Below are 24,262 nucleotides of genomic sequence, written 5' to 3' on the forward strand. Positions count from 1 at the left end.
TTTAAAATTTTGCTATTTCAATCTGAACCAAGCCGTTTATATTTTTCTTGTTTTTTTTCTTTTCAGTTCATCAGAATTATGTAGGTACAGACACAGAAAGGAATCCTTTCTTTCTTTCAGTTGTCCTTTCTGACCAAAACAATCAACGTGTGCCACAGTACCGTGCTATTCTCTGGAAGAAAACAGTAAGTGGTGATTGGCGCACCCTCATTTATTTATTTACTTTAATTTGGGGTCATTCAGAATTGTGTAGCTGTGGTAATTTTCGTAATGGTGCAACGCCTCTTTTTGGAGGAAGGCAGCTAATGCTCCATCTACATTTCAAATAGGCACAAATTAAAATGATTGAAGTCTCTCTTCTAAGCAATATTCTTTCAAAATTACCACCTATTATGTATACAACTTAACATGTCATGTCAGATTTGTACTCGTAAAGCTACAGTGTTACTGGAATTCTTTTTCAGAGCTTATAAACCAACATCCATATTGGGACCAATGACATAGGGAAGTAAAGGTAGGAGGTCCTGATAAGAGAATATCAGAAGTTATGAACTAAATTTTTTAAAAAGGACCTCATGGGTGGTAATCTTGGGATTACTACCTGAGCCACGTGCTAATTGGCATAGGGATAGGCACATCAGGAAGGTGAATGCATGGCTGAAGGACTGGTGTGGGAAGGAAGGGGTTCCATTTCATGGGACAATGACACCAGCACTGAGACCGGAAGGAGCTGTACCGTTGGGACGGACTCCACCTGATAGGGGCATACTGCAGACCACCTAATAGGAGAAAGGAGGTGGAGGAAGAAATATGTAAGCAAGTAAAGGACATAGAATAAAAATCATGGGAGATTTTAACTGCCCCCAAATAAACTGGCAAGAAGAGGTAGCGAAAGGTGTACAGGGGATGGAGTTTTTACAATGTGTGCAGGACTTCTTTCTTACCCAATATGTAAAAAGTCCAACAAGAAAGGGAGCACGGCCGGATCTAGTAATGGGAAATGAACCAGAACAGATAAGAGAAGTAAGCATAGGGGAACATCTAGGTAATAGCGATCACAACATAATAAGGTTTAAGATAAAGATTGCAAAGGAAATAAGTAAGACAAAGCCCAAAGTAATAAATTGTAAAAAAAAATCTGATTTTAAGGGGATGAGAATGGATCTAGGGAAATTAAACTGGAAAAATTTACTGACAAGCAAAAAAAATAGAACACAAGTGGGAAATATTTAAAATGGTGATCAATAGAGTCCTGGAGAAATGTATCCCACTACAAAGCAAAAACAAACTAGCCAGTAATGACACATTATGGATGAAAAAAGAAATAAGGGCAAAATTGAAACTATAAAAAAAAATGACATACACTAAGTACATAGACAACAAAGGAGAGGATGACAAAAGGGAGAATATGAAAAGGTTCGGAAGGAAGTCAAAAAAACAATTAGGATGGCAAAGAGGAACCACAAAATTAACTTATCAAGGAATATAAAAAGAAATAGTAAAGTATTCTACAGGCTCATGAATAACAAGTAAAATCAAGATAGGGATAGGGCCACTAAGGGATAAACTCACAGGTAATGACAGTGAAATGGCAGAAATATCAAATAATTACTTTGCCTCGGATTTACCAAGGAGGCTAACATGGTAGGTAGGACATTAGAAGAAGAGATCAAAAAAGATATAAAGACATTTAAGATGCAAAGGGGGAGATAATTGATAAACTAATCAACCTTAGAGAGGATAAAAACCCCTGGTCCAGATTGATTGCATCTGCGCATGTTAAAAGAAATTATGGATGAGATAGCAGAGGCACTATTACGTACATACAAAAATTCATGAGAAAAGGGAATAGTGCCAGAGGACTGGTGGACAGCTAATGTGATTCCTATATTTAAAAAGGGAGATGGAACAAGCCCAGGGAACTATAGACCAATTAGCTTAATGTGTTGGTAGGAAAGATAATGGAATCCTTAATCAAAGATATAATAGAAGAACTTCTAGAAACTGAAAATAGAATATAGAGTAGTCAGCATGGATTTCAAAAAGGAAGGTCATGCTTGTCCAACCTTATTGAATTATTTGAAGAAGTAACAAAGGGTAGATGAGGGTAATGCAGTAGATGTAATATATTTGGATTTTCAAAAGGCCTTTAATAAGGTACCGCATAGTAGACTCATGACTAGGGTCAGAACATGTGGAGTCAGGGGACAAGTAGCAGAATGGATAGCAAGCTGGCTACAAAACAGAAAACAGAGAGAGTAGGGGTTAAAGGTACAGGAAACTTTGGTTTATCTGGAGGTTAACTGTCCGGAATGCTCGATCCACCGGCAAAATTCAGGGGTCGGTTCAGTAAGTTTTTTTTCTTTTCGTTGCTTTTTTTTTACCAGTCAGGCTCTGCAAGGTCTAGCTAAAGCTGTTGCTTAGCTACAGAGACGCTTGCAAGCTACGGCCGACTGTTTAGAAGCTGTTGCTAAGCAACAGGGTTTGTTGCTAGATACGGAGCTAAAAGTTTGAACATTAGCGCTGGTTTGTCCGGCAGTTTTGATGGGACAGCAACAGCTCGGTCCCGTCGGTGCTGGATATCACAAAGTTTCCTGTAGTCACTCAGACTGGCAGAAGGTGGGAAGTGGTGTTCCACAAGGATTGGTGCTGGGACCACTGTTGTTCACCATTTAAATAAACAATTTGGACTTGGGAATTGGAAGTACAATTTCAAAATTTGTGAATGACACCAAATTGGGGAGTGTAGTTAATACAGAGGAGGACAGCAACAAAATACAGGAAGACATTAATAAATTTGCGGAACTTCAATATAGATAAGTGTGAGGTGGTACATTTTGGTAGAAAGACTAAGGAGGCCACATATTCCTTGAAAAATAATAGTCTAAATGGGGTAGAGGAGCAAAGGGATCTGGGGGTACAGATACACAAATCACTAAGAGTAGCGACACAGGCTAATAAGGCCATAAAAAAGCAAACAAAACACTGAGGTTCATTTCTAGGGGGATAGAATTGAAAAGCAGAGAAGTAATGTTAAACTTGCATAGGCCCTTGGTTAGACCACACTTGGAGTACTGTGAACAGTTCTGGTCTCCATATTATAAAAAGGATATAAAAGCACTGGAGAAGGTGCTATAAAGATTTACTAGAATGATACCAGAACTGAGAGATGATACCTATCAGGAAACAATGAACAGGCTGGGGCTCTTTTCTCTAGAAAAGAGAAGACTGAGAGGTGACCTGATCGAGGTCTTTAAGATTATGAAAGGATTTGACAGGGTAGATGTAGAGACGATGTTTCCACTTGCGGGGAGACCAGAACTAGGGGTCATAAATATAAGATAGTCACTAATAAATCCAATAGGGAATTCAGGAGAAACTTCTTTACCTGGAAAGTGGTGAGAATGTGGAACTTGCTACCATAAGGAGTAGTTGAGACAAATAGCATAGATGCATTTAAAGGGAAGCCAGATAAACACATGAGGGAGAAAGGAATAGAAGGACATGTTGATGGGGTTAGATGAAGAGAGTGGGAGGAGACTTGTGTGGAACACTGGCATGGGCTTGTTGGGCCGAATGGCCTGTTTCTGTGCTGTAAATACTTGGTAATTTTTTTAAGAGATGATATCCCGTTCAATGGCCCTGTTTCACAATTTCAGGCCAGTTCTATCGTTTGAGATTTAACCTCTAAGAAACCGTTTGCATATTTATCCACAAATAACGAGCTGTGGAATACAAAATCATTTCAAAAATGATTTGGGAAAGATACTGGCAGGAGTTGCACAGGCGATGATATTGTTTGAGTAGTTCATATTTTTTCAAAGCTGGACTCCAATCTAAGAAGAAAATGTTTCTTTGATTTTCGGTGACAGTTTCACAAAGCTCCCTGAGTTTGATGTGAAATAAGGTTGAGCTAGGGTTCAAGTTACAGCCTGCTCCCACATGGGGTGTCACTTCTGTTCTAAGTGATGTGTTTTGACACTGTGGTTGGAAACAGCTGTTTCCAACAGTGCATGGGTCCTGGAGTCAGCTCCTCCTTCCACACCCCCAATATTTTCCTTCAGCTTTCCTCGCAGTTTGTGTTGTAGCAGCTTTTTACTGCATCCCTGCTCACTGCGACAGTAAATTTGGTGTCGGATTTATTGTATTCTGGCTTCTCCTGCAGCATGTAATCTAGTGTAAACCGCTGCAAAAGCCGTTTAAGTGATGGCTGATTACGCAGAATATAGCCAGTTGGCCAATCTTCCATAAATGTGTTTGGTATTTTTAAGGTGGGAAATTATGTTTAAAAAGTCCTCCTGCTGTTGTTGGAAAAAAGGGGCACTGTGCCCCATTTTTGTTAGGTAAGGGTCTGACGGGTTACAGAACCAAGGCGGGTAGATGGAGTTGAGATACAGATCAGCCATGATCTCATTGAATGGCCTTCTCCTGCTCCTATGTGCCCTTCTTTCACAGTAGCTTATGGATTGCTGCTTAATTGGTTCGCAGCACAGATGCTCGCCTAAATGTTAGGACAGCAGTAGAGAAAAAAGAAAGGAGATGGGAAAATGTGCCACAGAAAGACCGGGTGTGGATTCACCAATGGGATCCTCCGATCAAGTGTTCCCAGCCAGGCAATCACAGAAGGCGCTCTCACCCTCACAACCCTCCCCCCCACCCCCTCCCCCAAGCCCTAATGTGGAAGGGATGAGCAGCTTATATGTAAATCACTTTGGACGTGTAGACTAACCAAAAGATCAGGGCCTGGAAATTCCACCAGGGTCGTCCTGCTCTCAAGCTGTAACGTTACCAGAAGACCGACAGAACCCCCCCCCCCCCCCCACCTCAAGAAACAACGTAAATGGCCGCAGCATACAACATTTCTCCAGTAATTTCCCACCGAAGCTACGACGGGTGATCGGGGATCCCAGGGCCCAGATCTTAAGCAACCTGCTACAGTTCTGGCCCATGACCCAGACGACAGCCTTAGAACGAAGCTGGTACAACTCTTGACAGTCTATCCCTGGGGGTTGGAGGGAGAGAATGGTGGGGAGTGGGGGTATCATCGAGCTGTTTCTCTTGCTCTTTTTTAAAATTTTGTTCATTTGATTGGTCAGGTCAGGTCCATGGCCATCACTAACTTTTTAGTGGGCAATAATGAAATGCCTCATTATAATCAGAACTGCATCTAACAATCCTTTCATTCTCTGGATTCTTACATTAATCTTATGTTGGTCGATTTGATTCTATTACCGAGTCTTGTAGTCCAAGTGCCTTCAAAAGTTAATGTTATTATCTGTGCATCAAAGTTATTTGTAGAAGGACAAGCCTCAGGAGGGGTCAAAGAGCAGGCGGTTTCTCAAAATGAAAGGCAATTCCAGACAATTTCTGAACGACTTTATTTATAGAATTCTTTTCTTTTTCTTTTCACAGGGTACACAGAAAATATGCCTTCCTTACAGCCCTACAAAAACACTTTCAGTCAAATCTATTTTAAGGTAAGTTATCCGCAAGTTATCATGGGTGGGATCGTGGGACTCCGACATTTGACACCTCCTACCATCATTGGATTACCTTTACCGGCCTTCGCCCCTGCTGTGAGAGAGAGCGCTGTACTTTGCAGGAGTGCGGCATCTCGCACTATGTTTACACAGCAGTACTGACTATTCAGCTTCTGCCTCCTGCCTGTGGGATTGCCAGTTTTAGGCTGCACATCAGAATCGCCTATAGGTAGGAGAGCATGATATCCGTGGCGGGCAGAAAAATAGCAACCAGACGACCTCGTGCCTATCCCAAGCCCTCCAGCTCCTATTTCCATCTGCGTAATTTAGGCCAGTTCTAGGCATGCCTAGTGCCCTCTAGATCCTCTGCCAAGCAATGTATAATGTCCCCTTGTAACAAGCAATAAAAGTCATTTTAAAAACACTCCATGCATGCCTCCATGTTCATGTGCACGCATATAATAATCCCCGGAAAACCGCCTCAATCCAGCCTTTTTCCATTGATTCAGATTCCATTCACTACAGTAAGTGAGCTACTTGGATTGTTCCCAGACACACCCCATCCAGAGTGACATTCACTTGGACCTGGAGAAATTCAAGGCACAGAATGGCTAAAGGAGCATGGGGAAGGGAGGGAGGTGTGTGGGTGGGAACCAGAGATAGGAGAGACTTAAGTGAGATGAACTAATGAAACAACAATAGCTTGCATTTAAATACCACCTTCACTGTAGAAAAATGTCCCAAGACATTTCATAGAAGCGTGATGAGGCAAAAATGGATGCCGATCTAAAGAACGAGATCTTCGAAGGGACGACTAAAAGCTTGGTAAAAGAGGTGAGTTTTAAGGAGGGCCTTAATGGGAAAGAGGGAGGTGGAGAGGCAAAGAAGCTGAAGGAGGGAATTCCAGAGCTTAGGACCTAGATGGCTGAACGCACGGTCAACAATGGTTGGGCGAAAGGAGTGGGGGATGCACTGGAGGCCAGAGTTGGAGGAACGCTGAGTTCTCGAAAGGTTGTAGGGCTGGAAGAGGTTACAGAGATCGGGAGGGGCGAGAGCCATGGAGGGGTTTGAAGACAAGGATGAGAATTTTAACATTGAGGCATTGGAGGACCAGGAGCCAATGTAGGTCACTGAGCACAGGGGTGATGAGTGAGCAGTGTAGGATACGGGCAGCAGAGTTTTGGATGAGTTTGTAAAGGCTCATTTTTGTCTGTTCTTTCCTCGTGGAATTTTATGTAGTTCCAGTTCCATATTTTTACCTCCTTACACCCATGGCTTTTACCATTGTCCTGCTACTTGCCAGAAAATAACATGCTAACTTTACACAGAGTCAGAGTCAGATCACCAGAACAGAGGTATATGTACTAAACCAAGTATTCACATCATAACCTCTGCCCCGTTTTTTCGGACAGCAGGTGCTGATTCTGGTATTCCCATTTACGCCTCTTCTAGACACATCTTTTTGTTTCTTTAGTTGTCCCATTACCACCTTCTCTTGCCTTGCACCATCATCCCTTTTGTCATTTAATCTCTCCTGCCTTCCACCCTATCACAGACCTTCCCTATTGTTCTTTCCTCCGCTCCCCCACTTCCCCATACCTGGCACTTGCTTAAAACCTGTTACATCTCTAACATTTTCCAGTTCTTAGGAAGGGTCACCGAGCTGAAACGTTAACTCTGTTTCTCTCTCCACCGATGCTGCCTTTGACCTGCTGAGTGTTTCCAACATTTTCACTTTTTATTTCAGATTGCCAGCATCCGCAGTATTTTGTTCTTATACAAGTATTACCATCGTCTGGTTTAATGCACAAACAGCAGCTCCGACACCCACTGCTGCAGTGATGGCACTGAAAGTATTTTCCAATTTTACGCTTTGTACTTCCTGTAGAAAAATAGTTTTACAGCCAGTTCTTTCCTTGATACACAAATCATACAGATTCAGTCTTACAGGGACCTCTAATAAAATGGAAAAAGGTGCATGTTTAGGGAGGGAAATCTTAATTCTGGGATCAAATAAATTGAGCAGCAGTATATGCAATGATTAGAATGGGATGTCTGGGGAGTAACCCAATTATTCTCTCCAGGACCAGTCAGATGAATGAAACCGGTGGCGAGATGTATGTTGTCTTGTCGATTTGGTTGCGTTGAGTGGCTGTCGTGGTACTTGGAAGAAATGTTTGCTGTGACATAATTCGCATTGAACAGTCTCATCAACTTTCAAATTGTTTTACAGTGCCATGAACCTTGATAAATTTGAAAAAGGCCCCAGGGAATTTTTTAATCCAGAAATACAAAAGGTAGGACTCAGTTTGTTCAAGCAGTGTTTTCAGCTATCGTGGTTTTCGTAACAAAACATTTTGAACATAATTTGATCTTTGAAATGAAAGTTACCTACAATTTAAGGGGTTTATCCGTTTCAGGGTTATTGTTATTTCTGAGCAGTGTCCTTGATTTTCCTGTTTCTGACCCGCCCAGAGTGGGGGGTGCCAGTAGGCCGTGGGAAACCTGGAAGTCTCCTGTTCCTCCCGGCCCATAACGATTGTCCCTGAGGCTGTGTGCCTGCCTAGCTGCAGCTACCAGGAATCCCGAGCCCTGGGATTCCTGGCCGACCGCAGTTAAACCTGCACAGCAGGTTAAAGCAGAGGCCTCAGGCCTGATTATCATGTTTAAAATGCCAACCCGCCTCCTGGCAGCGAGCTTGGCTGCCCGCACCCCCCCCCCCCACCCGCCATCTCACCTGAGTAAAAGTTGAGCATGGGCGGGTTGGAGGGGGGTTGGGGTCGGGATTTAGATTTTTAAAACTTTAACTTCTCCCCCCTCTTCCCCCCCACCCCCCCCCCCGCCTCCAACCCACCCGTTTTTTCATGTGAAAATAACCCCTTTGTTTCAAACAATTTCCAAATTAGTTTGACATCTGTATTTAATTGACTAGCAATTTTGGTATACTTGGATTCTAAAAGTTAAACATTAATAACCAGGGTTATGCGGTGATGGATGTTTATTTTGTATCATTTTGATTTAGGCCTATTGAGGTTAGTAGCTGAGGGAACCAGCTTGTGATCTAGTTAGGCCAGTCCACCAGGGTTACCATCTTTTGCCAAGTAAAAACTGAATGGTGGCAGGACAACAGCAGACTCGTGGCTTCAGTTGTGATATTTTCTTTGCGGCTGATGAAGATTTTAAGAGTTAATGATGGCTGTACATTATCAACCCCAGAAGTATGTGGGGTGGGGATGCGAAAAACAGTCCTCTATTTTAAAAGTGAAGTTTTGATCAGTTGACTTTTCAGACAGCCCACTGACGTGTGGGACTGCCCAGCCCAATACCCCATGAGTGCCGACCTTTCACCCCATGTACTCCAACCTTGGCTGACCCCTGAACCCCCCTTCCCCCCCCACCTTGCCCATGAACATTCCCCTCTGCCACGCATTATATTTAACTATGCTTGGGTAAGGTCAGGTGGAGACTACAACAAATGAACAACCTTTACTCATCTAAGGAACAGCAATTGTGATGCAAGCAACTAACCTCCTTGTTATTGTGCTTGGCAGGACTTACTGGTCTTAGAAGAGCAGGAGGTGAGTGTGCTGCATTTTTACGAGTGAACACAGTGTTGTCTGATAGAAATTGCTGAATAGTCACACGGTTTTACACTCCTGCACTAATCTTAGTAGAAAACATCTAAAGGAAAAGGGTGGAGGGGGGGTACGAGTAGGGTGGAGGGGGGTACGGAGTAGGGTGGAGGAGGGTAGGAGTAGGGTGGAGGGGGGTACGGAGTAGGGTGGAGGGGGGTAGGAGTAGGGTGGAGGGGGGTAGGAGTAGGGTGGAGGGGGGTACGGAGTAGGGTGGAGGGGGGTACGAGTAGGGTGGAGGGGGGTACGGAGTAGGGTGGAGGAGGGTAGGAGTAGGGTGGAGGGGGGTACGGAGTAGGGTGGAGGGGGGTAGGAGTAGGGTGGAGGGGGGTAGGAGTAGGGTGGAGGGGGGTACGGAGTAGGGTGGAGGGGGTACGAGTAGGGTGGAGGGGGGTACGAGTAGGGTGGAGGGGGGTACGAGTAGGGTGGAGGGGGTTATGAGTAGGATGGAGGGGGGGTACGAGTAGGGTGGAGGAGGGTACGGAGTAGGGTGGAGGGGGGTACGAGTAGGGTGGAGGGGGGTACGAGTAGGGTGGAGGGGGTTACGAGTAGGGTGGAGGGGGGTACGAGTAGGGTGGAGGGGGGTACGAGTAGGGTGGAGGGGGTTACGAGTAGGGTGGAGGGGGTTACGAGTAGGGTGGAGGGGGGTACGGAGTAGGGTGGAGGGGGGTACGAGTAGGGTGGAGGGGGTTACGAGTAGGGTGGAGGGGGGTACGAGTAGGGTGGAGGGGGGTACGAGTAGGGTGGAGGGGGTTATGAGTAGGATGGAGGGGGGGTACGAGTAGGGTGGAGGAGGGTAGGAGTAGGGTGGAGGGGGGCAGGAGTAGGGTGGAGGGGGGTACGAGTAGGGTGGAGGGGGGTACGAGTAGGGTGGAGGGGGGTAGGAATAGGGTGGTGGGGGTGTAGGAGTAGGGTGGAGGGGGGGTACGAGTAGGGTGGAGGGGGGGTACAAGTAGGGTGGAGGAGGGTAGGAGTAGGGTGGAGGGGGGTACAAGTAGGGTGGAGGAGGGTAGGAGTAGGGTGGAGGGGGGTACGAGTAGGGTGGAGTGGGGTACAAGTAGGGTGGAGGAGGGTAGGAGTAGGGTGGAGGGGGGTACGAGTAGGGTGGAGTGGGGTACGAGTAGGGTGGAGGGGTGTAGGAGTAGGGTGGAGGAAGGTAGGAGTAGGGTGGAGGGGGGTACGAGTAGGGTGGAGGGGGGTACAAGTAGGGTGGAGGAGGGTAGGAGTAGGGTGGAGGGGGGTACGAGTAGGGTGGAGTGGGGTAGGCGTAGGGTGGAGGGGGGTAGGAGTAGGGTGGAGGGGGGTAGGAGTAGGGTGGAGGGGGGGTACGAGTAGGGTGGAGGGGGGGTACGAGTAGGGTGGAGGGGGGGTAGGTGTAGGGTGGAGTGGGGTAGGAGTAGGGTGGAGGGGGGTACGAGTAGGGTGGAGGGGGTACAGATGGAGGGGATACAGTAGGATGGAGGGGGTACAGATGGAGGGGTACAGATGGAGGAGGTACAGTAGGGTGGACGGGCAGTGTAAGTGGACAGGGTACAGTAGGGTGGAGCGGTAGTGTAAGTGGACAGGGTACAGTAGGGTGGAGCGGTAGTGTAAGTGGACAGGGTACAGTAGGGTGGACGGGTAGTGTAAGTGGACAGGGTACAGTAGGGTGGACGGGTAGTGTAAGTGGACAGGGTACAGTAGGGTGGACGGGTAGTGTAAGTGGACAGGGTACAGTAGGGTGGACGGGCAGTGTAAGTGGACAGGGTACAGTAGGATGGACGGGTAGTGTAAGTGGACAGGGTACAGTAGGGTGGACGGGCAGTGTAAGTGGACAGGGTACAGTAGGGTGGACGGGCAGTGTAAGTGGACAGGGTACAGTAGGGTGGAGTTGTAGTGTAAGTGGACAGGGTACAGTAGGGTGGAACGGTAGTGTAAGTGGACAGGGTACAGTAGGGTGGACGGGCAGTGTAAGTGGACAAGGTACAGTAGGGTGGACGGGTAGTGTAAGTGGACAGGGTACAGTAGGGTGGACGGGTAGTGTAAGTGGACAGGGTACAGTAGGGTGGACGGGCAGTGTAAGTGGACAGGGTACAGTAGGGTGGACGGGCAGTGTAAGTGGACAGGGTACAGTAGGGTGGACGGGCAGTGTAAGTGGACAGGGTACAGTAGGGTGGACGGGTAGTGTAAGTGGACAGGGTACAGTAGGGTGGACGGGCAGTGTAAGTGGACAGGGTACAGTAGGGTGGAGCGGTAGTGTAAGTGCACAGGGTACAGTAGGGTGGACGGGCAGTGTAAGTGGACAGGGTACAGTAGGGTGGAGCGGTAGTGTAAGTGGACAGGGTACAGTAGGGTGGATGGGCAGTGTAAGTGGACAGGGTACAGTAGGGTGGAGCGGTAGTGTAAGTGCACAGGGTACAGTAGGGTGGAGCGGTAGTGTAAGTGGACAGGGTACAGTAGAGTGGAGCGGTAGTGTAAGTGGACAGGGTACAGTAGGGTGGATGGGCAGTGTAAGTGGACAGGGTACAGTAGGGTGGACGGGCAGTGTAAGTGGACAGGGTACAGTAGGGTGGACGGGCAGTGTAAGTGGACAGGGTACAGTAGGGTGGACGGGTAGTGTAAGTGGACAGGGTACAGTAGGGTGGACGGGCAGTGTAAGTGGACAGGGTACAGTAGGGTGGACGGGCAGTGTAAGTGGACAGGGTACAGTAGGGTGGAGCGGTAGTGTAAGTGGACAGGGTACAGTAGGGTGGACGGGCAGTGTAAGTGGACAGGGTACAGTAGGGTGGACGGGCAGTGTAAGTGGACAGGGTACAGTAGGGTGGACGGGTAGTGTAAGTGGACAGGGTACAGTAGGGTGGACGGGCAGTGTAAGTGGACAGGGTGCAGTCGGGTGGACGGGCAGTGTAAGTGGACAGGGTACAGTAGGGTGGACGGGTAGTGTAAGTGGACAGGGTACAGTAGGGAGGACAGGCAGTGTAAGTGGACAGGGTACAGTAGGGTGGACGGGCAGTGTAAGTGGACAGGGTACAGTAGGGTGGACGGGTAGTGTAACTGGACAGGGTACAGTAGGGTGGACGGGTAGTGTAAGTGGACAGGGTACAGTAGGGTGGACGGGTAGTGTAAGTGGACAGGGTACAGTAGGGTGGACGGGTAGTGTAAGTGGACAGGGTACAGTAGGGTGGATGGGTAGTGTAAGTGGACAGGGTACAGTAGGGTGGACGGGCAGTGTAAGTGGACAGGGTACAGTAGGGTGGACGGGCAGTGTAAGTGGACAGGGTACAGTAGGGTGGAGCGGTAGTGTAAGTGGACAGGGAACAGTAGGGTGGACGGGCAGTGTAAGTGGACAGGGTACAGTAGGGTGGACGGGTAGTGTAAGTGGACAGGGTACAGTAGGGTGGACGGGCAATGTAAGTGGACAGGGTACAGTAGGGTGGACGGGCAGTGTAAGTGGACAGGGTACAGTAGGGTGGACGGGCAGTGTAAGTGGACAGGGTACAGTAGGGTGGACAGGTAGTGTAAGTGGACAGGGTACAGTAGGGTGGAGCGGTAGTGTAAGTGGACAGGGTACAGTAGGGTGGACGGGTAGTGTAAGTGGACAGGGTACAGTAGGGTGGACGGGTAGTGTAAGTGGACAGGGTACAGTAGGGTGGACAGGTAGTGTAAGTGGACAGGGTACAGTAGGGTGGAGCGGTAGTGTAAGTGGACAGGGTACAGTAGGGTTGACGGGCAGTGTAAGTGGACAGGGTACAGTAGGGTGGACGGGCAGTGTAAGTGGACAGGGTACAGTAGGGTGGACGGGCAGTGTAAGTGGACAGGGTACAGTAGGGTGGACGGGCAGTGTAAGTGGACAGGGTACAGTAGGGTGGACGGGCAGTGTAAGTGGACAGGGTACAGTAGGGTGGACGGGCAGTGTAAGTGGACAGGGTACAGTAGGGTGGAGCGGTAGTGTAAGTGGACAGGGTACAGTAGGGTGGACGGGCAGTGTAAGTGGACAGGGTACAGTAGGGTGGAGCGGTAGTGCAAGTGGACAGGGTACAGTAGGGTGGACGGGCAGTGTAAGTGGACAGGGTACAGTCGGGTGGACGGGCAGTGTAAGTGGACAGGGTACAGTAGGGTGGACGGGCAGTGTAAGTGGACAGGGTACAGTAGGGTCGACGGGCAGTGTAAGTGGACAGGGTACAGTAGGGTGGACGGGCAGTGTAAGTGGACAGGGTACAGTAGGGTCGACGGGCAGTGTAAGTGGACAGGGTACAGTAGGGTGGACGGGCAGTGTAAGTGGACAGGGTACAGTAGGGTGGACGGGCAGTGTAAGTGGACAGGGTACAGTAGGGTGGACGGGCAGTGTAAGTGGACAGGGTACAGTAGGGTGGACGGGTAGTGTAAGTGGACAGGGTACAGGAGGGTGGACGGGCAGTGTAAGTGGACAGGGTACAGTCGGGTGGACGGGCAGTGTAAGTGGACAGGGTACAGGAGGGTGGACGGGTAGTGTAAGTGGACAGGGTACAGTAGTGTGGACGGGTAGTGTAAGTGGACAGGGTACAGTAGGTTGGACGGGCAGTGTAAGTGGACAGGGTACAGTAGGGTGGACGGGCAGTGTAAGTGGACAGGGTACAGTAGGGTGGACGGGCAGTGTAAGTGGACATGGTACAGTAGGGTGGACGGGCAGTGTAAGTGGACAGGGTACAGTAGGGTGGACGGGCAGTGTAAGTGGACAGGGTACAGTAGGGTGGACGGGTAGTGTAAATGGACAGGGTACAGTAGGGTGGATGGGTAGTGTAAGTGGACAGGGTAAAGTAGGGTGGACGGGTAGTGTAAGTGGACAGGGTACAGTAGGGTGGACGGGCAGTGTAAGTGGACAGGGTACAGTAGGATGGACGGGTAGTGTAAGTGGACAGGGTACAGTAGGGTGGAGCGGTAGTGTAAGTGGACAGGGTACAGTAGGGTGGACGGGCAGTGTAAGTGGGCAGGGTACAGTAGGGTGGAGCGGTGGTGTAAGTGGACAGGGTACAGTAGGGTGGACGGGCAGTGTAAGTGGACAGGGTACAGTAGGGTGGACGGGTAGTGTAAATGGACAGGGTACAGTAGGGTGGACGGGCAGTGTAAGTGGACAGGGTACAGTAGGGTGGACGGGCAGTGTAAGTGGACAGGGTACAGTAGGGTGGAGCGGTAGTGTAAGTGGACAGGGTACAGTAGGGTGGACGGGCAGTGTAAGTGGACAGGGTACAGTAGGGTGGACGGACAGTGTAAGTGGACAGGGTACAGTAGGGTGGACAGGCAGTGTAAGTGGACAGGGTACAGTAGGGTGGACGGGCAGTGTAAGTGGACAGGGTACAGTAGGGTGGACGGGCAGTGTAAGTGGACAGGGTACAGTAGGGTGGACGGGCAGTGTAAGTGGACAGGGTACAGTAGGGTGGACGGGTAGTGTAAGTGGACAGGGTACAGTAGGGTGGACGGGCAGTGTAAGTGGACAGGGTACAGTAGGGTGGACGGGTAGTGTAAGTGGACAGGGTACAGTAGGGTGGACGGGCAGTGTAAGTGGACAGGGTACAGTAGGGTGGACGGGCAGTGTAAGTGGACAGGGTACAGTAGGGTGGACGGGTAGTGTAAGTGGACAGGGTACAGTAGGGTGGACGGGCAGTGTAAGTGGACAGGGTACAGTAGGGTGGACGGGTAGTGTAAGTGGACAGGGTACAGTAGGGTGGTCGGGCAGTGTAAGTGGACAGGGTACAGTAGGGTGGACGGGCAGTGTAAGTGGACAGGGTACAGTAGGGTGGACGGGCAGTGTAAGTGGACAGGGTACAGTAGGGTGGAGCGGTAGTGTAAGTGGACAGGGTACAGTAGGGTGGACGGGCAGTGTAAGTGGACAGGGTACAGTAGGGTGGTCGGGCAGTGTAAGTGGACAGGGTACAGTAGGGTGGACGGGCAGTGTAAGTGGACAGGGTACAGTAGGGTGGACGGGCAGTGTAAGTGGACAGGGTACAGTAGGGTGGAGCGGTAGTGTAAGTGGACAGGGTACAGTAGCGTGGACGGGCAGTGTAAGTGGACAGGGTACAGTAGGGTGGACGTGCAGTGTAAGTGGACAGGGTACAGTAGGGTGGAGCGGTAGTGTAAGTGGACAGGGTACAGTAGGGTGGACGGGCAGTGTAAGTGGACAGGGTACAGTAGGGTGGACGGGCAGTGTAAGTGGACAGGGTACAGTAGGGTGGACGGGTAGTGTAAGTGGACAGGGTACAGTAGGGTGGACGGGCAGTGTAGGTGGACAGGGTACAGTAGGGTGGACGGGCAGTGTAAGTGGACAGGGTACAGTAGGGTGGACGGGTAGTGTAAGTGGACAGGGTACAGTAGGGTGGAGCAGTAGTGTAAGTGGACAGGGTACAGTAGGGTGGACGGGCAGTGTAGGTGGACAGGGTACAGTAGGGTGGACGGGCAGTGTAAGTGGACAGGGTACAGTAGGGTGGACGAGTCGTGTAAGTGGACAGGGTACAGTAGGGTGGACGGGTCGTGTAAGTGGACAGGGTACAGTAGGGTGGACGGGCAGTGTAAGTGGACAGGGTACAGTAGGGTGGACGGGCAGTGTAGGTGGACAGGGTACAGTAGGGTGGACGGGTCGTGTAAGTGGACAGGGTACAGTAGGGTGGACGGGTCGTGTAAGTGGACAGGGTACAGTAGGGTGGACGGGCAGTGTAGGTGGACAGGGTACAGTAGGGTGGACGGGCAGTGTAAGTGGACAGGGTACAGTAGGGTGGACGGGTAGTGTAAATGGACAGGGTACAGTAGGGTGGATGGGTAGTGTAAGTGGACAGGGTACAGTAGGGTGGACGGGCAGTGTAAATGGACAGGGTACAGTAGGGTGGACGGGCAGTGTAAGTGGACAGGGTACAGTAGGGTGGACGGGCAGTGTAGGTGGACAGGGTACAGTAGGGTGGACGGGCAGTGTAAGTGGACAGGGTACAGTAGGGTGGACGGGCAGTGTAGGTGGACAGGGTACAGTAGGGTGGACGGGCAGTGTAAGTGGACAGGGTACAGTAGGGTGGACGGGCAGTGTAGGTGGACAGGGTACAGTAGGGTGGACGGGCAGTGTAAGTGGACAGGGTACAGTAGGGTGGACGGGCAGTGTAGGTGGACAGGGTACAGTAGGGTGGACGGGCAGTGTAGGTGGACAGGGTACAGTAGGGTGGACGGGCAGTGTAGGTGGACAGGGTACAGTAGGGTGGACGGGCAGTGTAAGTGGACAGGGTACAGTAGGGTGGACGGGCAGTGTAAGTGGACAGGGTACAGTAGGGTGGACGGGCAGTGTAAGTGGACAGGGTACAGTAGGGTGGACGGGTAGTGTAAGTGGACAGGGTACAGTAGGGTGGACGGGCAGTGTAGGTGGACAGGGTACAGTAGGGTGGACGGGCAGTGTAAGTGGACAGGGTACAGTAGGGTGGACGGGCAGTGTAGGTGGACAGGGTACAGTAGGGTGGACGGGCAGTGTAAGTGGACAGGGTACAGTAGGGTGGACGGGTAGTGTAAGTGGACAGGGTACAGTAGGGTGGACGGGTCGTGTAAGTGGACAGGGTACAGTAGGGTGGACGGGCAGTGTAAGTGGACAGGGTACAGTAGGGTGGACGGGCAGTGTAAGTGGACAGGGTACAGTAGGGTGGACGGGCAGTGTAAGTGGACAGGGTACAGTAGGGTGGACGAGTCGTGTAAGTGGACAGGGTACAGTAGGGTGGACGGGTCGTGTAAGTGGACAGGGTACAGTAGGGTGGACGGGCAGTGTAAGAGGACAGGGTACAGTAGGGTGGACGGGTAGTGTAAATGGACAGGGTACAGTAGGGTGGATGGGTAGTGTAAGTGGACAGGGTACAGTAGGGTGGACGGGTAGTGTAAGTGGACAGGGTACAGTAGGGTGGACGGGTAGTGTAAGTGGACAGGGTACAGTCGGGTGGAGCGGTAGTGTAAGTGGACAGGGTACAGTAGGGTGGACGGGCAGTGTAAGTGGACAGGGTACAGTAGGGTGGAGCGGTAGTGTAAGTGGACAGGGTACAGTAGGGTGGACGGGCAGTGTAAGTGGACAGGGTACAGTAGGGTGGACGGGCAGTGTAAGTGGACAGGGTACAGTAGGGTGGACGGGCAGTGTAAGTGGACAGGGTACAGTAGGGTGGACGGGCAGTGTAAGTGGACAGGGTACAGTAGGGTGGACGGGCAGTGTAAGAGGACAGGGTACAGTAGGGTGGACGGGCAGTGTAAGTGGACAGGGTACAGTAGGGTGGACGGGTAGTGTAAGTGGACAGGGTACAGTAGGGTGGACGGGCAGTGTAAGTGGACAGGGTACAGTAGGGTGGACGGGCAGTGTAAGTGGACAGGGTACAGTAGGGTGGAGCGGTAGTGTAAGTGGACAGGGTACAGTAGGGTGGACGGGCAGTGTAAGTGGGCAGGGTACAGTAGGGTGGACGGGCAGTGTAAGTGGACAGGGTACAGTAGGGTGGACGGGCAGTGTAAGTGGACAGGGTACAGTAGGGTGGACGGGTAGTGTAAGTGGACAGGGTACAGTAGGGTGGAGCGGTAGTGTAAGTGGACAGGGTACAGTAGGGTGGACGGGCAGTGTAAGTGGACAGGGTACAGTAGGGTGGACGGGTAGTGTAAGTGGACAGGGTACAGTAGGGTGGACGGGCAGTGTAAGTGGACAGGGTACAGTAGGGTGGACGGGCAGTGTAAGTGGACAGGGTACAGTAGGGTGGATGGGTAGTGTAAGTGGACAGGGTACAGTAGGGTGGACGGGCAGTGTAAGTGGACAGGGTACAGTAGGGTGGACGGGCAGTGTAAGTGGACAGGGTACAGTAGGGTGGACGGGCAGTGTAAGTGGACAGGGTACAGTAGGGTGGACGGGCAGTGTAAGTGGACAGGGTACAGTAGGGTGGACGGGCAGTGTAAGTGGACAGGGTACAGTAGGGTGGACGGGCAGTGTAAGTGGACAGGGTACAGTAGGGTGGACGGGCAGTGTAAGTGGACAGGGTACAGTAGGGTGGACGGGTAGTGTAAGTGGACAGGGTACAGTAGGGTGGACGAGCAGTGTAAGTGGACAGGGTACAGTAGGGTGGACGGGCAGTGTAAGTCGACAGGGTACAGTAGGGTGGACGGGCAGTGTAAGTGGACGGTACAGTAGGGTGGACGGGTAGTGTAAATGGACAGGGTACAGTAGGGTGGATGGGTAGTGTAAGTGGACAGGGTACAGTAGGGTGGACGGGTAGTGTAAGTGGACAGGGTACAGTAGGGTGGACGGGTAGTGTAAGTGGACAGGGTACAGTCGGGTGGAGCGGTAGTGTAAGTGGACAGGGTACAGTAGGGTGGACGGGCAGTGTAAGTGGACAGGGTACAGTAGGGTGGAGCGGTAGTGTAAGTGGACAGGGTACAGTAGGGTGGACGGGCAGTGTAAGTGGACAGGGTACAGTAGGGTGGACGGGCAGTGTAAGTGGACAGGGTACAGTAGGGTGGACGGGCAGTGTAAGTGGACAGGGTACAGTAGGGTGGACGGGCAGTGTAAGTGGACAGGGTACAGTAGGGTGGACGGGCAGTGTAAGAGGACAGGGTACAGTAGGGTGGACGGGCAGTGTAAGTGGACAGGGTACAGTAGGGTGGACGGGTAGTGTAAGTGGACAGGGTACAGTAGGGTGGATGGGCAGTGTAAGTGGACAGGGTACAGTAGGGTGGACGGGCAGTGTAAGTGGACAGGGTACAGTAGGGTGGAGCGGTAGTGTAAGTGGACAGGGTACAGTAGGGTGGACGGGCAGTGTAAGTGGACAGGGTACAGTAGGGTGGACGGGCAGTGTAAGTGGACAGGGTACAGTAGGGTGGACGGGCAGTGTAAGTGGACAGGGTACAGTAGGGTGGACGGGTAGTGTAAGTGGACAGGGTACAGTAGGGTGGAGCGGTAGTGTAAGTGGACAGGGTACAGTAGGGTGGACGGGCAGTGTAAGTGGACAGGGTACAGTAGGGTGGACGGGTAGTGTAAGTGGACAGGGTACAGTAGGGTGGACGGGCAGTGTAAGTGGACAGGGTACAGTAGGGTGGACGGGCAGTGTAAGTGGACAGGGTACAGTAGGGTGGACGGGTAGTGTAAGTGGACAGGGTACAGTAGGGTGGACGGGCAGTGTAAGTGGACAGGGTACAGTAGGGTGGACGGGCAGTGTAAGTGGACAGGGTACAGTAGGGTGGACGGGCAGTGTAAGTGGACAGGGTACAGTAGGGTGGACGGGCAGTGTAAGTGGACAGGGTACAGTAGGGTGGACGGGCAGTGTAAGTGGACAGGGTACAGTAGGGTGGACGGGCAGTGTAAGTGGACAGGGTACAGTAGGGTGGACGGGCAGTGTAAGTGGACAGGGTACAGTAGGGTGGACGCGTAGTGTAAGTGGACAGGGTACAGTAGGGTGGACGGGTAGTGTAAGTGGACAGGGTACAGTAGGGTGGACGGGTAATGTAAGTGGACAGGGTACAGTTGTACAGTTTTGGATTGTTCTCTCAAAGTCTCCTTATGTGGTTCACTATAATCTTACTAACGTGCAACATTACAAATTCTGCTGAATGCAATGAGCTCCTAGTTTGGAACATCCTCTCCTATAAACGACACTGTTACGTGCTCTAATGAATTAACTCAGAGTTTATTTATCTTGATTTTAATGTGATCTATATAAACCTGCTCAGTGTAGAATCTTGTAAAGAAAACTGTTTTCAGTCACTTTTCAGTCTGAATTTTTAAGTATCATTTTTTGTCCAACGTCTGGTGTAATAAATATGAGATTCTAATTGTACTGCTGCAAATTTCTGAACAGTTTTTGTCTAACTAGGGGTCGGTGAACTTTAAATTTGGAGTTTTGTATGCTAAAGATGGGCAACTGACGGACGATGAAATGTTTAGCAATGGTAAGTGTGCGTGTCTGTGCGCGCATTTTAACTGCTTGCACAATAACTCGTGAAGGTTGAGCTTCATGTTAATGTATTACAAGCTGCTTGTTGCCGCAGTGATTTTCCTTTGTCCCCAGCTGGAGCTCCATTATAGAATCACAGGCTGATGCACAGCAGCAGGAGGCCATTCGGCCCATCGAGCCTGTACTGTAATCCTCTGCTGATTATAATCAGCTCAAACCTCGACAAGCTGCAGAATCGCTTTTAGAAGAAGGGACCAATCAGAGAATGATACAGCACAGGAAGAGGGCATTCGGCCCATCATGCCTGGGCCGGCTCCTTGAAGGAGCTGTCCGACTGGTCCGACTCCCCCTGCTCTTCCCCCAGAGCCGTGCAATGGGGCCAGATTATCTGAGCTTCCTGCATCCATTGTGGGCCAGTTTCTGGGTGGGTGAGATTGAGGAATGATGGTTTGGAGGCCGTTTGTTGGCCAATCACATGAGCCAATTGATGGCGGGGGCGTGTACTGCATGTATTTTCTCTCCCATTTTGTCTCCTGTAGTCTCCCTGTACTACGCTTGTTTGCGCCCAACAGCACGGGTTGGAGACCTGACTCTACAGAGCTCGGTCTCAGCGGCAGGTTCCAAGCGGTCCAGTGGTTTCCACGGTGCTCAGCCCATTTTAAATCTTTGATCACAACCAGGAGGTAAATGAGACAGGAAAATTGGATGCACAACCTTAGAGGAACAGATGTTGCCCATTTGTTCAGAAAGGCAGTCAAACAGATTCAATGTAAACTAAAAACTGCATGATTTAAGCTTTTGCATTTCTGTTGGAATTTTCTTTTTAAACATGTATATGTGTTGCTCATGCTGCTGTTAAAAATAAGCACACGGTGTTGCCTCGTAAGAGTGGCCCTTAAGGAAGGCACAGCTTGGGGTTATGATCAAAATGTTGTGAATCTGCCCCCTCTAGATGGGCGAGAGATTGCAATATAAATCATGTCACTTTAGGGTGAAGGACCCTGAAGGAGTAGGTCACATGGCACAGCCGTGTGGGTTGATGGGTGTCACAGGGTGTCACCTCATGGAGAGCCTTGCTAACCCCCTGGTTGCCCCCTTCCTTCCAGCTCATTTATGGAAGATCTGCGTAGATGGGTTATTTACACGCCAAGTTAGAGAAGGCTTAGGAGAGAGAAAACAACGCTAAGTGGTTGAAATCTGTGCCCACAGAATTGGGTGTCATTTGGACATGTCCACGAATATTTCATGGAGTGACGTTCTAATCCAGTCAGCTCCCACTTTCCATTTTGTTTTTTTCACAGAAACCGGAAGTGAAGGTTTTCAGAAGTTTCTGAACCTCATGGGCGAGACAATTACATTGAAGGGCTGGATCGGCTACAGAGGAGGACTCGACACCAAAAGTAAGTGTTGGGCCAAATTTCAAAACAATACCAAACAGGAAAGGGCATCTAACGAAACAGCCAAACAGAGTGTATTCCGCATAACTTGTTCATTAGACAGTGCAGGGCATCATTCCAACTACCAGGTGCCTAAAAAGTCCGTAAAACCAATCAGTTACTGTCAGTTCACACTCCTCTGGATCAGAACTCAGTATTTTTAGCTGGTGAGAGAGTTGTCCTATGAGGAGAGCTTGAGTAGAATGGGCCTATATTCTCTGGAGTTTGGAAGAATGAGAGGCGATCTCATTGAAATGTATAACATTCTTAGAGGGCTTGACAGGGTAGATGCTGAGAGGCTGTTTCCCCTCGCTGGAGAGTCTCAAACTAGGGGTCATCGTCTCAGGATAAGGGGTCGGCCATTTAAGACTGAGTTGAGATGAGGAGAAATTTCTTCACTCAGAGGGTGGTGAATCTTTGGAATTTTCTACCCCCGAGGGCTGTGGAGGCTCAGTCGTTGAGTATATTGAAGACTGAGATCGATAGATTTTTGGGCACTAAGGGAATCAAGGGATATGGGGATAGAGCGGGAAAGTGGAGTTGAGGTCGATGATCAGCCATGATCTTATTGAATGGCGGAGCAGGCTCGAGGGGTCGTGTGGCCTACTCCTGCTCCTATTTCTTATGTTATGTTCTTATGAAAATATAATTATATATCTCTGGAATAAATAAATTCCCGTCCCTGTATTCCTGTGGATTTGTAGTCTATCTGGCTGTTTGTGTATAAAATCTTTATCTTGTTGTTTGCTGTGGTTGGCAATGTTTTTAGTAACCAGACCTAAACTTCACTTTCATGGTTTTGTCTTGGGCTGGGCGATGCAACCTGTTCTTGAGACTGATCCCCGCCTTCATGTCCAATCGGAGGGTGTGGGGTTAAAGCAAAATTACCGTTGTGCTCAGCAATTTATAGCAGCATATACATTATTCATAATGAGCTAGAGAGCAGCTGCCTCTAATTGGTACAGACTGCAGCATCTCCTCTGCAGCACTGTCTCTCTCTCTCTCTCTCTCATGAACAAATATGTGATCTATTTCTCTAACTCTGCGACACTCACCCACAAATACACACACTCATGACACGCACAGGCTCGTGCGCGCACACGGGCACAGGCTCACGGGCACGCACACACATACAAGCACATAGGCCATGGTTTACCGAATCCTCACTCACCAGACCGTGATTTTCCTCCCATCGCCATCTGATGAACACACAAGTGGAAAGTTCTGGCCGTGCACTTTACATATAAATACATCTTCTCTCATACAGACAAAGACTTTCATTCTCGCATACACTTAAATTATGCCAGGGCTAATTTTATGAGGTTCCAGTGTTGGTCCAGAGCCTTTCTAAATGTGACTGTGGGTCGAAGTTAGGGCTATAACACCATCGGCATGATTTCCTCTCTCGTTCTCTCGTTCTCTCTGGCTCCCAGTTTCACTCCCTCCCCCCAAGCTCATCTCCAACTGTTCTCTCAATCCCATTCCTACTAAACGCCTGATTACCTAACCTCTTTTCCTGGCCCTTGTTTTAACCAGTATTTCCAATGGTTTCCTCACCTTAGGATCTGTACCCTATCTTTAAAAACTGCTGTCATCAACCCCCCCTAAAAATGCAGCCATCACCACTCTGCCCTCGCTAACTGCCACCCTATCTCCCACCTCCCTTTCCCAGCCAAGGTCCTAGAACATGCTGTCACCGCCCGTATCCATGTCCACCTTTCTCACAACTTACTGTCTGAATCCCTCGAGTCAGGTCTCCGCTCCTCCCACAGCACCGAAACGGTCCTGACCAAAATCACGAAAGACATTCTATCGTAGTCATGCTCACCCTTCACACCTGTCCTCACTGACCGATATTGGCTCCCAATCCTCCAACACTTTCAATTTAAAATCTTCGTTGTGTTTAAATCCTTTCATGGCCTTGCCCTTCCCTATCTCTGTATCACCCTCCAGTTCTACAGCCCCACCCCTTTCCCCCAAACTGCGTAACTCCATTCCTCTGGCTCTGGCCTCTTGTGCATCCCTCACCCCTCCCTTTGTGCCACAGTTGATGGCCCTGCCTTTAGTGACCTAGCTCCCACTGGAATTCCCTCCCTCAACCCCTCCCCTTCTCCTCTCCCTCCTTTGACCCTCCTTAAAACCCACCCTCTTAATATTTCATTCTTCGCCTCGGTATCCATTTTCTCCTTACACCTTTGTGAAGCACTTTAGGAAGTAGCAGTAGTAGTAATGGTAGTAGAAGTAGTTGTTTGCAAATGGATTTATAGGCACACATTTGGGGTTCCATCTTTATCCAGGCTAAATACTGTCTCCGCTTTGGTGATTGGGTAAAGCAGGAGATGAACTTGACAATATATGTTTTCTGTGCCTTAGAATACTTGTCAATGATCACCTATCCATACAGGATGCTCATTGTGCCTAAGTAGCATGATGCATATGAGATTAGACGATGCCTTGGATTTCAGAAGACGCACAGCTAAAATATTTTGTTGCTTGGCCACTGTCAAGTGTATCATAGCAGTTTTGCTAATGACCATTTTACTGCATTCTCTTTACACCAATCTCTAAGGTATGTACTAAGGTTGCTGTACAGGGGATTTTTTTCTTGGGGACCAGTGATGCGGTGACCTGCAGCATAGAGCACGCGTCTAATTCCTCAGCGAGTAAGCCTTGGGACATAATTTATAGCAGCATTGTCATGGGTATAGTGGGCCTTAGCTGCGGAACAACACTTGCAGTTACCTCTCCCTTAGGCAGTCTCTCGGAACTGAGGATGACTTGCTTCCACACTAAAAATGACTGAGTCCAATGCGGGACCTACA

General features: G+C 49.9%; 1 protein-coding gene across 3 annotated transcripts in view; it reads left to right on the plus strand.

Moving 5' to 3' along the window:
• Positions 1 to 24,262, plus strand: part of garnl3 (GTPase activating Rap/RanGAP domain like 3) — a 484,279-nt gene that overhangs the window by 306,160 nt on the left and 153,857 nt on the right. For all 3 annotated transcript variants that reach the window (XM_085965587.1, XM_085965586.1, XM_085965588.1), the window contains 6 exons: positions 67 to 185; positions 5,413 to 5,477; positions 7,714 to 7,777; positions 9,032 to 9,058; positions 19,924 to 19,999; positions 21,306 to 21,404. In XM_085965587.1, coding sequence (XP_085821713.1) covers positions 67 to 185; positions 5,413 to 5,477; positions 7,714 to 7,777; positions 9,032 to 9,058; positions 19,924 to 19,999; positions 21,306 to 21,404 — 450 coding nt within the window. The remainder of the gene's footprint in view (positions 1 to 66; positions 186 to 5,412; positions 5,478 to 7,713; positions 7,778 to 9,031; positions 9,059 to 19,923; positions 20,000 to 21,305; positions 21,405 to 24,262) is intronic.

This window comes from Somniosus microcephalus, chromosome 23 (genome assembly GCF_052327205.1).
Source record: "Somniosus microcephalus isolate GS21.2 chromosome 23, FLI_Smic_1.0, whole genome shotgun sequence".
Taxonomy (NCBI): domain Eukaryota; kingdom Metazoa; phylum Chordata; class Chondrichthyes; order Squaliformes; family Somniosidae; genus Somniosus; species Somniosus microcephalus.